At 40.3% G+C, this 14,161-nt stretch overlaps 1 protein-coding gene across 3 annotated transcripts in view; it reads right to left on the minus strand.

The window, feature by feature from the left end:
- The window catches only part of LOC117500741 (basal body-orientation factor 1-like), a 30,102-nt gene continuing 15,941 nt past the window's right edge, over positions 1–14,161 (minus strand). The window contains exons 5-12 of one of the 3 annotated variants that reach the window (XM_034159506.1): positions 11,472–11,615; positions 11,303–11,383; positions 6,948–7,018; positions 1,963–2,107; positions 1,401–1,882; positions 1,190–1,294; positions 389–460; positions 1–225 (exon numbers count right to left, since the gene is read on the minus strand). In XM_034159506.1, the coding sequence (XP_034015397.1) occupies positions 126–225; positions 389–460; positions 1,190–1,294; positions 1,401–1,882; positions 1,963–2,107; positions 6,948–7,018; positions 11,303–11,383; positions 11,472–11,615 (1,200 nt within the window). In that variant the 3' untranslated portion in view covers positions 1–125. Of the gene's footprint in view, positions 292–388; positions 461–1,189; positions 1,295–1,400; positions 1,883–1,962; positions 2,108–6,947; positions 7,019–11,302; positions 11,384–11,471; positions 11,616–14,161 lie in introns of all 3 variants that reach the window. The other 2 variants (XM_034159507.1, XM_034159508.1) reach the window with 2 other exon arrangements.

Raw genomic sequence — 14,161 nt, forward strand, 5'->3', positions numbered from 1 at the left:
GTCAGAATGATGGGTACTTGGGCAAAACCAAACACTTTAACAGGGGTTTACACATGATTGACATTCTGTAGGAGGTTTGCAGAGCAATGGCAGACTGCACACTGTGCGACGGTGCACTGTCGAGGTCATGCGGAGTGCGTATCAGGCAGGCTGTTTGATTTCGAGGGCACGGCAGACTTGGATGCCTGGGTGATGAAGATTACCGGGGAGGACTCCTCTTTAAGTCTAAAAGACAGCCATCATTATGCAACTGTCTGTTAAATGACATGTTGGCCGTCATGTTCTCACAGCCTTTCTAGATAAACACGGAATATGACCGCAATAAATCTGCACAGCCTTGGTAATTGCAAGGACAAGTGAAAAATTTGTGTTCGCTTGCATTCCTTACCCAGTGGCGTCTCGTACAGGGAGGTTGCTCTTCTCCGAGGAGGCACGAAAAGCCAAACGTTGGCTCGCTTTCCTACAGGAAAATAAAGTTGCAGTTACATAGTATTGCACTAGCCTGAAAATCCAGGCCCGTGGATGGTCAAAGAGAAAGGTTACTCTGGGTCAGCACAATGCACGTGGACTTAAATGCTTAAAACGGATTCCGTGATAGGCAAAACGTTCTGTACTTTTCAGTTAGACTAGGTGCCAGACCAGCGTTAGCATGAATATATGTCTGCTCGCTTGGCATGCCCCCATACATCCAGATCCCCTGCAGACACTCCTTTCTGAAAATCATGTTACCAGCTGCACTCTGACCACAAGCGTTCAAAGAACAAAATAAACCCTGTGCACGTGAAGAGAGGCCAAAAGGCTGAAAGCAAATCGACGTGACCAGATGTTTGTTTCCAAGCACACGACTCTGTGGCTGGGCCTATTTTTACTATTGTGCCCAGACTCTTTCTTCATTCTTTTTAAGCAGCTGGATGGAAAAGAAAATTGGTTGAAGTCTAACTGATGTTTTATGGTATCCTCTTCTGCTGACAGAATGGCTGTTTAAAGCATTAAAAAGAGGGAGGAATCACCAGAAGTTCAGGCTGAAGCAGCGCTTGGTGTCACTGCGCTTTGTTCTTTTGGACTTAATTGATCCAGAAGTTTCGCTTTAATTTTGAAGGATTCCAACAGGACGTTATGAACTCTCTGAGCAGTGAAACAAAGGCCATGCCATGTGAGGGAGCAGAGATTTTAGTGAGGCTGATTGTACCTTGGTCTCTGTCCATTCATTTTTGCAAAGAGAAGCCTGAGAACCTGTTCCTTATGCTCCCAAGTGAGGTCTGAGATTTCAACTTTGCTGCCTGGTCCATGTGTCCTAATAGAAAACAAGTGACCAAAATGAACCAGAACCTCTACCAGTAAGGTCATTTAAGGCTTATGGTTTGAGCCGCAGGATCTGATGCACATGTGAAAGGACTTACCAGATCTCTGCTACCTCCATGTCCAAGTAGACCGAGTTGGTACTGTGTGGGCTTTTATGGAACGTCCGGATCAGTGGGAACTTGAGTTTTCCTGCCGTGGCCTCTCTCATCCTCCAGCGATAAGCCTGTTGGTCCTCTTTTCTGTACTGGAGCCTCCTGGTCGTGATCTCCTGCTTCACCTGAGCCAGCGCTTCATGGAAGAACTCCTCGAGTTCGGTGCGCTGCTTTGCAACGCTGCTCACGAGCTGCTTGATGCTCCTCAGTTCTTTCTCCCGGACAGCAACCGCTTTCTGTAGCTTTTCCAGCTCCGCTTGACTAGCTTTGGCACTGGCCAGGTTCTTCTCCTTCTCTCGCTCAAACTCTGTCCCCTTCAGCTCGAGGTCCTGCTCCAGAGTAGCCACCTTGGCCTTCAGGTTGGATAGTTCCTCATTTTTGGTTTTCATCTGAGCTGCATTCTTCCTTACCATTGTGTCAAAAGTGCTCTGGAAATTTAGGCGGAAGGCTCAACAAGGGTTGTAATAAAAGTGAAATACTTCACATGAATCATGTTCGTCAAACACACCTTATTCAGTGCCAGGGAAGAGTTTTCCTCTGCCAGCGCCTCCGCCCTTTTCTGCAGGACTTCTGTCTCCTTCATGTGATACTTCAGTGCTTCCTTGAGGCGGACGTTCTCCTTGAAGATGGACAGTGAGGCATCGTCTAATTTTCTGCAGTTTTAAATGTAAAACAAGCAAATCCGTACACATCTGAGATGATATTCTGATTTTATTTTACATTTACAACAGGACATTGAATGCACCATGATTAAACATAATTCTTTCTTGCCTTTTGGGACGTTATAATAATGATGGGATTATGCCGAGTGTAGCACACAGTTGGGTTTCCCTCTCAGTTTGTAGTTGAACAACTTAAACTGCGTCTGTAATCTTTGATTTTTAAAGATGAGCCAAGAGCTTTCAACCCTAACTCGATCACTAATCCTATCATCGACTCACGTGAAACAAGGGTGTTTTGTTGGGTTTAGATTAAAGACCCCTAGAAATATCAAGTACGTACACAAAAGACCATATATCCTCTCCTGTGGAACCAGCTCCCAATTCAGATCAGGGAGACAGACACCCTCTCTACTTTTAAGATTAGGCTTAAAACTTTCCTTTTTGCTAAAGCTTATAGTTAGGGCTGGATCAGGTGACCCTGAACCATCCCTTAGTTATGCTGCTATAGACTTAGACTGCTGGGGAGTTCCCATGATCAATCAATCAATCAATCAACTTTTTTCTTGTATAGCGCCAAATCACAACAAACAGTTGCCCCAAGGCGCTCCACATTGCAAGGCAAGGCCATACAATAATTATGAAACACAGTCTACGTCTAAAGCAACATAACCAAGGGATGGTCCAGGGTCACCCGATCCAGCCCTAACTATAAGCCTTAGCGAAAAGGAAAGTTGCCTTTAATACCTATGACATGCTCTAATCTCTGTAATAAAATTTTATGGTCAACAGTATCAAAAGCAGCACTGAGGTCCAACAGAACAAGCACAGAGATAAGTCCACTGTCCGAAGCCATAAGAAGATCATTTGTAACCTTCACTAATGCTGTTTCTGTACTATGATGAATTCTAAAACCTGACTGAAACTCTTCAAATAGACCATTCCTCTGCAGGTGATCAGTTAGCTGTTTTACAACTACCCTCTCAAGAATCTTTGAGAGAAAAGGAAGGTTGGAGATTGGCCTATAATTAGCTAAGATAGCTGGGTCAAGTGATGGCTTTTTAAGTAATGGTTTAATTACTGCCACCTTAAAGGCCTGTGGTACATAGCCAACTAACAAAGATAGATTGATCATATTTAAGATTGAAGCATTAAATAATGGTAGGACTTCCTTGAGCAGCCTGGCAGGAATGGGGTCTAATAAGCATGTTGATGGTTTGGATGAAGTAACTAATGAAAATAACTCAGACAGAACAATCGGAGAGAAAGAGTCTAACCAAATACCGGCATCACTGAAAGCAGCCAAAGATAACGATACATCTTTGGGATGGTTATGAGTAATTTTTTCTCTAATAGTCAAAATTTTGTTAGCAAAGAAAGTCATGAAGTCATTACTAGTTAAAGTTAATGGAATACTCAGCTCAATAGAGCTCTGACTCTTTGTCAGCCTGGCTACAGTGCTGAAAAGAAACCTGGGGTTCTTATTTTCTTCAATTAGTGATGAGTAGAAAGATGTCCTAGCTTTACGGAGGGCTTTCTTATAGAGCAACAAACTCTTTTTCCAGGCTAAGTGAAGATCTTCTAAATTAGTGAGACACCATTTCCTCTCCAACTTACGGGTTATCTGCTTTAAGCTACGAGTTTGTGAGTTATACCACGGAGTCAGACACTTCTGATTTAAAGCTCTCTTTTTCAGAGGAGCTACAGCATCCAAAGTTGTCTTCAATGAGGATGTAAAACTATTGACAAGATACTCTATCTCCCTTACAGAGTTTAGGTAGCTACTCTGCTCTGTGTTGGTATATGACATTAGAGAACATAAAGAAGGAATCATATCCTTAAACCTAGTTACAGCGCTTTCTGAAAGACTTCTAGTGTAATGAAACTTATTCCCCACTGCAGGGTAGTCCATCAGGGTAAATGTAAATGTTATTAAAAAATGATCAGACAAAAGGGAGTTTTCAGGGAATACTGTTAAGTCTTCTATTTCCATACCATAAGTCAGAACAAGATCTAAAATATGATTAAAGTGGTGGGTGGACTCATTTACTTTTTGAGCAAAGCCGATAGAGTCTAATAATAGATTAAATGCAGTGTTGAGGCTGTCATTCTCAGCATCTGTGTGGATGTTAAAATCGCCCACTATAATTATCTTATCTGAGCTAAGCACTAAGTCAGACAAAAGGTCTGAAAATTCACAGAGAAACTCACAGTAACGACCAGGTGGACGATAGATAATAACAAATAAAACTGGTTTTTGGGACTTCCAATTTGGATGGACAAGACTAAGAGACAAGCTTTCAAATGAATTAAAGCTCTGTCTAGGTTTTTGATTAATTAATAAGCTGGAATGGAAGATTGCTGCTAATCCTCCGCCCCGGCCCGTGCTACGAGCATTCTGACAGTTAGTGTGACTCGGGGGTGTTGACTCATTTAAACTAACATATTCATCCTGCTGTAACCAAGTTTCTGTTAGGCAGAATAAATCAATACGTTGATCAATTATTATATCATTTACTAACAGGGACTTAGAAGAGAGAGACCTAATGTTTAATAGACCACATTTAACTGTTTTAGTCTGTGGTGCAATTGAAGGTGCTATATTATTTTTTCTTTTTGAATTTTTATGCTTAAATAGATTTTTGCTAGTTATTGGTGGTCTGGGAGCAGGCACCGTCTCTACGGGGATGGGGTAATAGGGGGATGGCAGGGGGAGAGAAGCTGCAGAGAGGTGTATAAGACCACAGCTCTGCCTCCTGGTCCCAACGCTAGACAGTCACAGTTTGGAGGATCCCAAAAAATTGGCCAGATTTCTAGAAATGAGAGCTGCTCCCTCTAAAGTGGGATGGATGCCGTCTCTCCTAACAAGACCAGGTTTTCCCCAGAAGCTTTGCCAATTATCAATGAAGCCCACCTCATTTTTTGGACACCACTCAGACAGCCAGCAATTCAAGGAGAACATGCGGCTAAACATGTCACTCCCGGTCTGATTGGGGAGGGGCCCAGAGAAAACAACAGAGTCCGACATTGTTTTTGCAAAGTTACACACCGATTCAATGTTAATTTTAGTGACCTCCGATTGACGTAACCGAGTGTCATTACTGCCGACGTGAATTACAATCTTACCAAATTTACGCTTAGCCTTAGCCAGCAATTTCAAATGTCCTTCGATGTCGCCTGCTCTGGCCCCCGGAAGACAATTGACAATGGTTGCTGGTGTCGCTAACTTCACATTTCTCAAAACAGAGTCGCCAATAACCAGAGTTTGATCCTCGGCGAGTGTATCGTCGAGTGGGGAATGCACCCAGTGATGCACCCAGTGTCTCTTTTTATTCACCTCTTTTTGCTCTGTATGCACCACTCTGCTTTTAATCATTGGTGATTGATCTCTGCTCTCTTCCACAGCATGTCTTTTTCCTGATTCTCTCCCTCAGCCCCAACCAGTCCCAGCAGAAGACTGCCCCTCCCTGAGCCTGGTTCTGCTGGAGGTTTCTTCCTGTTAAAAGGGAGTTTTTCCTTCCCACTGTCGCCAAGTGCTTGCTCACAGGGGGTCGTTTTGACCGTTGGGGTTTTTACGTAATTATTGTATGGACTTGCCTTACAATATAAAGCGCCTTGGGGCAACTGTTTGTTGTGATTTGGCGCTATATAAATAAAATTGATTGATTGATTGATTGATTGTGCGACAGTGGAATAGCTGGTATCAGTGGTTTTTCTTTGTGTGTGCATTAATCTGCAATGGACTGGTGTCCTGTCCAGTGGGAGGCAGAGATTTTCATCCACTTCACACTAGGAATTGCAGGGATAACCAGTGGGCCTCAGTGCATATATAGGAATTACTTCTAGGTCATACCAAAAGAATGGTTAAATACTTTCTAAATTTTATGAATGCAATGGAAAAATAATTTTTATATATATTGTGACTGCACTGGACATTCATGAAGAAAGATCTAAGCCAGAAGGCGAGACTGTCAATTTACCAGTTGATTTATGTTCCTATAATTCACCTATCGTCATAAAGTTTGGATAATAACCAAAAGAGTACAGTCATGGATACAAGCGGTAGAAATGAGATTCCTCTGTCAGGTATCTGGGCTTACAATTAGGGACAGGGTGAGAGGGCTCAACTACTTGTGAAGGACTCTGAGTAGAGCCGCTGCTGCTTTGCATCGAAAGAACCCAACTGAGGTGATTCTGGCATCTGGTGAAGATGCCCCCTGGTCATCTCTTAATGGAGGTTTTCCAGGCATGTCCAACTGGGAGGAGGCCCCGGGGAAGACCCAGGACACACTGGTGGGATTATATTTCCCAGATGGTTTGGGAACAATTCAGGCTCTTCCTAGAAAAGTTTGAGGACTTGGTAGAGGATAGGGAAGTGTGGTCTGAGCTGCTTGGTCTACTGCCACCGCACCCAGAGCTGAATAAGTGTCAGAAAATAATGAATGACTATTGTGAGCCTTTATATGACTCTCTCAAAATTCTTTGATGCATTGCAGACTTACTGAGGGCTTTAAAAAATGACTTACTTGACTTCCACATTAAGATCCGTGTTTATTTTTTGTTAAATTTATGATTACCGATTACATCATTTGAATTCGGCTACATTTTTTGTTTGTTTTTGGTGCTCACCCCTGGAATGGCTCTGTATGTCCCAGGGAGCCCCAAACCACAATTTGGCACCCACTGGCTTACACGATGTACGCCGTCTTGAACGGTAAGCCAGTGTGGTCAGAAGAGAACATTTGTAGTTTTCTAATTCCTGTATAAATCCACACCTTCGGGTCCTGTTTAAAAATAAAATGAGACCATAATGAGAAAGCAGAGACAAGCTCACAGAATGGCTTCTTTGTGGGCCTTCTCCACCTCCAGCTCCATCCTTTGCTCCGTTTCCTTCTCCAGACGAGCCTGCAGGGCAATTCACAAAACTGCTTCAATACTGGGTAATAATGATTTATTATGTATGCCACGCCAGTTTTCAACAAACCTTTTGAGTTTTAGCAGTCATACTAAAAAACAAAAAAAAAAAAAAAATTTTTAAGTTGTTTCGTCTTTTTTTTTTTTTTTAACCACTTATGTCAACTGACTGGAATAACTACTACTGTACTCGTATGTACAACTCCAGGTAAGAAAATGTTGGCACAGTCTGAAGGATGCAAAAAAACTGCCCCCAAATCATCACTTACTTAGACTTTTATGTGATTTGGGGGGGTGGCGGGGGGTTTACCAACTTCATTTTATTTTGTAATACATCCAATCCTGCGTTTGAAGCATTTACCACTTTGTAATGCTGCCATTCCCTTCTCATAGCACTTTAAAGATATTTTGGTGTTGAGGATATAAGTGACATTTTTCCATCTTAAGGTGTGCAGCAGTATAGGGTGTTGCATTTTTTTTTTTTTTTTGAATGAATGAATGAATGAATGAAAACTGTTTATTTCGAACATTTGATACAACAACAATTACAAGATAGATCAGTAAAGACAACAACAAAAAAGTTCCTACTGTGTACCCAACATGTCCGAAAAGGGGTAGGGTGAAGCATCAGCTTATTTATCCCTACCCCTTCTTCCCCACAACCAGTAATACCCTTTGCCACATATACACATAAATTCCTACACACCTAAACCGATATCAATATATACATATATACATATATATACACACACATACATATACACATCAACATACATACACATATACATATATACACATATATATACACAAACATAAATATACACCTACACATACCTACTTACATACAAAATACTATATATTTACAAGCCGAAGCAAAAAACAAAAACACCCTAACCCTCATTACCCTTCCTCCTCCCTATACCCAGAAAAAACCATATTTTTGTACCGCTGTTTGAACTGGTTCATGCTTGGACATTGCTTGAGCCCCACTCCCAATCTGTTCCACATCCTCACCCCACAGACAGAAATACAGAAACCTTTTAATGTTGTTCGTGCCCACTGATGCTTTAAATTAAATTTCCCCCTCAGACTGTAATCCCCTGATGTGTTAAAAAACATATTTTTAATATTTGCTGGAAGTAAATTGTTTATTGCTTTATACACAATTTGTACTGTTTGAAAATGAACCAAGTCTGTGAATTTTAAGAATTTGGATTGTAAAAATAGTGGATTTGTATGATCTCTATAGCCAGTATTATGAATCATTCTTATAGCTCTTTTCTGCATTTCTGATTGTGTTGTACCTTTATAAGTATTACCCCATACCTCTGCACAGTACTGTAAATATGGTAAAACCAGTGAGCAGTAAAGAATGCGGAGTGAGTTGTGGTCCAGAATATGTTTCGCTTTGTTTAGAACTGAAATGCTTCTTGACAGTTTACTTTGTATATGTTTTATATGAGTCTTCCAGTTTATCTTATCATCTATTATCACCCCCAGAAACTTATTTCCATGTACCCTTTCAATATCTACCCCCTCGACTTGTAACTGAACCTGTATGTCTGTATTACAATAGCCAAATAACATGTATTTTGTTTTACTTAAGTTTAATGATAATTTATTTCTGTCAAACCATATTTTCAATTTTCCCATTTCTATACTGATCCTCCTCAGTAACTCCTGCAAATCCCCCCCTGAACAAAAAATGCTTGTGTCATCTGCAAATAATACTAATTTTAATATTTTGGAAACATTGACAATATCATTTATATAAATTAGAAACAGTTTTGGACCCAATACTGACCCCTGTGGGACGCCACAAGCATTGTCCAAGCATGATGATGTATATTCCCCCAACTTCACAAACTGTTTTCTGTTACTTAAGTAGCTTCTCACCCAGTGCAACACCAACCCCCTAATCCCATACTGTTCAAGTTTATTGATTAATATGTCATGATTAATTGTATCAAAAGCCTTTTTAAGGTCTATAAATATTCCAACTGAATGTAATTTGTGGTCTATGGCATTTGTAATCTCCTCAACTGATTCTATTAATGCAAGTGATGTTGAACTATGTGCTCTGAATCCATATTGACTATCAGTAAGTAATTTATGTTTATTTATGAATTTGTCTAATCTATTATTGAATAACTTTTCTAATAATTTGGAAAATTGTGGAAGCAAAGAAACAGGTCTATAATTTGTGAAGTGGTGTCTATCCCCAGTCTTATACAGCGGCACAACCTTAGCTATTTTCATTTGATTGGGAAATTTACCGGTTTGAAATGATAAGTTACAGATGTATGTTAATGGTTCTACAATCCATTCAATGACCTGTTTTACCACCACCATATCAATTTCATTTAAATCGGTAGATGTTTTATATTTACAATTATTCACAATGTCTATAATTTCATTTCCATCCACTGCTGTGAGGAACATTGAACAGGGATTTCTTTCTATGAGATTATTATCCCAATCCTCAGGTTGGGAATCGGGAATTTTTTCTGCCAAGCTTGGTCCAATATTTACAAAAAAATTATTAAAACCGTTGACTACCTCATCCTTATTTTCCTTCTTGACATTATTATCAATGAAATACTGAGGGTAACTCTGTTTTTTATTACCATTTTTGATAATGCTATTTAATATATCCCATATTCCTTTAATATTGTTTTTGTTATTATATAATGTGTTACTATAATATTCCTTCCTACATAGCCGTATAATATTAGTTAATCTATTTTTGTATTTCTTATATCTATTTTCTGCCTCTTTAGTCTTTAGTTTTATGAATTCTCTATACAGTGTATTTTTCTTATTACATGCATTTCGTAACCCTTTCGTCATCCATGGTCGAGCTTGGATTTTTTGTTTTCTGTAATCTTGTTTAATTGGACAATTTTTATCATATAATGATGTAAATATTTGTAAAAAAGTTTCATATGCACTATCAACATCACTTTCACTGTATACCTTTTCCCAGTTTTGCTCCTGTAAATCCTTCTTTAGTGTGTTCATGTTTTCCTCTGTCCGCACTCGCCTGTATTTTATTTTCTCCTCTGGCTGATTCCGCCAATGGTTTCTATTATAAACGATGAAAACTGGTAGATGATCACTAATGTCATTGATTAATAATCCACTCACAGTATTATTCTCAATATCATTGCTGAATGAATTTTTAATTTATGTATTTATTTATTTCGGTTCGCATTTCTCCAATGCAGGCAGGGCAATCCATTATCCGTACCCTCTTCTTCTGCAGCCATGTTTTTTGTATTGTGTTAGTAAGGTTATACCTTACTCATGTGAAGCGCTTTGAGGCAGCTTTGTTGTAATTTGCCGCTATCAATCAATCGATCTTTATTCATGAAAAAAAAAAATAAATAATTTCCACGAACAAGGAACAAAAGAAGATAAATCTTGTAACATTGTCACTTATAACCTAAATACTAATAATCATAATCATATTTCATGTACAGTGTAATCATGTATTCCCTCATAATTTTATCTTTATACATCTTTTTGAACTTATAAACGTTTTTACAACACTTGACTTCCTCATTCTGAGCTTTCCAAAGCATCCAAAGCTCCATTCCAAAGCTATCTATATAAAATAAATTGAATTGAATCTCAGTGTCCTTCTCGGAGGGCAACACAGTGGCTTAGTGGTTAGCACTGTTGCCTCACAGTGAGAAGGTCATGGGTTCGATTCCCACCTGTGACCCTTCTGTGTGGAGTTTGCGAGTTCTCCCCATGTTTGCGTGGGTTTCCTCCGGGTGCTCCGGCTTCCTCCCACATCCAAAGACGTGACATGACACGCAGGTTAGGTGGACTGGAAACATTAAATTGTTCATAGGTGTGCGTGTGGGTGTGAATGTGTTTGTCTGAACTGGCGTCCTGTCCAGGGTGTACCCCGCCTTGCACTCTATGACTGCTAAAATTGGCTCCAGCCCCCCCAGTGAGCCTTAATTGGACTAAGCGGTTGAAGATGAGTGTGTGTGTGTGTGTGTGTGTATACTTCTCAGCGTTAATACTGCCATCGCAGACGTGTAGGGCACTGACACAACCCCATACCATGACAGACCCAGGCTTCTGGACTTGTTTCTAATAATAGTCTATATGGTGCTTTTTGTCTTTGATCCAGAGCACATGGCCTCCATTTCTTCCCAAATAAGATCTGGAAAACTGATTCATCTGACCACAACACACATTTCAATCTGAACAGTGGTATGCACTCTAAGGACTCTTCTGCTTAAGCCTTTTGGACTTTACCTTTTCTTTGAAGAATCTATACTCCATAGCGTTGCAGGTTTCCCTGTGCTCCTTGTCAGCAGAATCCATGTTGGTTTTCATCTACAAAATACACATTATTTTGATTGTGAGCTTCTTAACGTTCTAAGTAGTGAACAAACACTCGTGTTGAGAATGTTTTCTTTCTCACGTCGATAAGCTCCTGCTCCATTTGGACCTTCTTCTTCTGAAACTCTTTAATTTTCTTCAGCTCATCCTGGATCATGTTGAAATCACTGGACCTCATTTGGAATAATTCCTTCATCTCGTTGATTTGGAGTGTGTAAGCTTCAACCTGTTGGAACCGATCACAAGATTAGACACGTAAATCACTTTTCTGTTTTAAAACGTGTTCGGCGCGCTGCCTCGTATATTCAAACCTTCTAGGAAATGAAACCAGATTGAGTCATTGCGGAAGGTTTTTGTGCAGAAATTCACATGGGACATCCACAGGCAAACCTCAGCAGAGATCAGTCGAGATAAATAGCTCAAGCTGCTACTGTGGACGGGGATTTCTGAGCAAAAATGTGACCAAAATCATGAGACTAGCAAAACACTCACCCACAAACATGTCCATGACAGCAAAATTAAAGGTTATCAACCGCCTGATTGCAACGTTAAGCCTAATCATTGTTCTTCAGATAACTCTGCATGTTCATCAAGTATGAATGCAGCAATCTGCACTGTGTGCACAGTTTGGTTTGCAGTACATGCAATTTTCAGTGCGTCCCCTCCCAGATCTGTCAGATGGTTGGCTTTTTAGAAAACCTATTTCTCTGTCCTACTGGAGTGAAGTTATGTGCAGTGCATGCATCTACTACTCTCATGCTTTGCAGCAGCAGCATTTAGAAAGTTCGGTCCATCTTGTTTTCCACCACGTATCCAGGGCCGGGACATAAGGACACTGAGAGGTCCTCCTCACCACTCGTATCTTGCTGGTCCTCCAAGGTGTCTCTAGCTCAGATGGGACATGTATGTTCTTGGTTTTTGGGTTCTACTCCTATTTGCTCAGAGGACTTCAGGAGGGTTCTCAATCTAATGCCCAAACCCCCTTAACTGGCTCTTTTCAGTGTGAAGGAGCAGCAGGACTCCTTTAGGATGTTGGAGCTCCTCATCCTGTCCTAATAGTGAGCCTTTCCACCTATGTGTCAGAATTTATTTTCATCAACATTCTTTCTTTAAATCACAAAAGGTCTTGACATTCAGGGAGGGCTAGAAAGTGGATCATGATGCAAGCTGAGGGCTTCATCTTCTGGTTCAACTGTTTCTTCACTATGACATTCAAAGCAACAGTGGCATGAATGTGGATGCCGACCCAAGCCATCAGTGGATATCACTCCTTTTCATCCTTATATGTGGGGTTTGGGGGCAGGGGTGCAAGATATTTAAACTCCTTTACTTGGCAAGTCTTTCTTGACTTGGAGGAACCTCAGATTTCAAGGTGCAGTTTGACCTGCAATGTGTGCTGGAGCCAACATTCAGAAGATAACATCAGGTATTCTCTGCAAAAGACTGGAGGTGGCAGAACAACAGACTCTTCTACCCTTTGCTTTGACTTCATATTCTATCCATTAAACGTTCAAATGAAATCTGTGAAAAGGTACAAGACCAAGAGACATTGTGTTGGACTTTTTTCTATGGATGTGGCTACAAGGACATGATGACTTACAACAAGGTGCCCTGAACCTCTTAATTCCTTAAATGACATTTTGAGGAAAGCAACATCAGTGTTCCCATAGTCCATAAAGCACATGCTGACTGGAGTGATACTTGAATTTCATCATATCAAAAGGGTTTTTTCCCATTGCCGATTTTTGGCCCTAATTTCCATCCTGATTTCAAAATTAAGGAAATATGTGCCTAATTGATACATATATTTTAAATAATAGGCAAAATTTGTGTTACCTACTATTTTATATCTGCTTACATTCGCCCTATTGACGTATCCCATAATCCCTTGCGCGCCAGAGAGTCGCTGCAGTCAAACAACATAGAGAATCCACATGATGACAATTGTAAATGAATATTATACTACAAAAATGTCATTTTTTTATGCTTTTCGTCACATTAATAAGAGACTGCTGCATGATACCCTGAAAACTTGCTAAAACAATTATAACAAATGATCCGTGTCTGCTACGTTTAATCTGCGTGGAATTTAATAAATGCAAACCGAATTTCAGACACATATATTAGTCTGGAACAAAGAGGACAAACAGTGTTGCAAAGAACAATAATCAAGATGTTAAAGAGCAAACTTCACTTTCCCCCAGAACGACATGATCAGGAAGCAATTGTAGCTCACAGCAGCTCCCATTGAAAATAACGGAGAGACAGCCTGTGATTCTCGCATGTTTACATAAAATAAACACAATAACAACGTCTATAAACCCAGAGAATAAATTCACGAGAGTTTTAGGCACAATATAAAAATAGTTTTATGTTGCAATGTTAATGGTGTTGTCCGTGTGCAGCGGTTAAAGTGCAGCCCGATCAGAGCGTCTCAGTGCAGTTCTCAGTGCTACTGAGATCTCGCAGTGTGGCGACTTCAAAGTTTTGCGGGATTTGAAACGTCAATAGGGCAAATTCACACGATTTCTATTACACAATTGTTTTTGTGCATTTCCTGGTGTGTTTCCCACACTTTCCCAAAAAACTCTCTAACATCTCAAAACTGTCTTCCAGTGAAGAGTGCAGCATGCCTTTTATGTTGTGGGAGGGGGATTGGAAGGTTTCTGCTCGGAGAACGGTGCGTCCCAGTTACTGCATATTGTACCTGCTTGTCCACTTTCATGTACTTTTACACAAGATTACCTCTGAAGTCACTGACTCACGCATCTT

This window comes from Thalassophryne amazonica, chromosome 19 (assembly GCF_902500255.1).
Source record: "Thalassophryne amazonica chromosome 19, fThaAma1.1, whole genome shotgun sequence".
NCBI lineage: Eukaryota > Metazoa > Chordata > Actinopteri > Batrachoidiformes > Batrachoididae > Thalassophryne > Thalassophryne amazonica.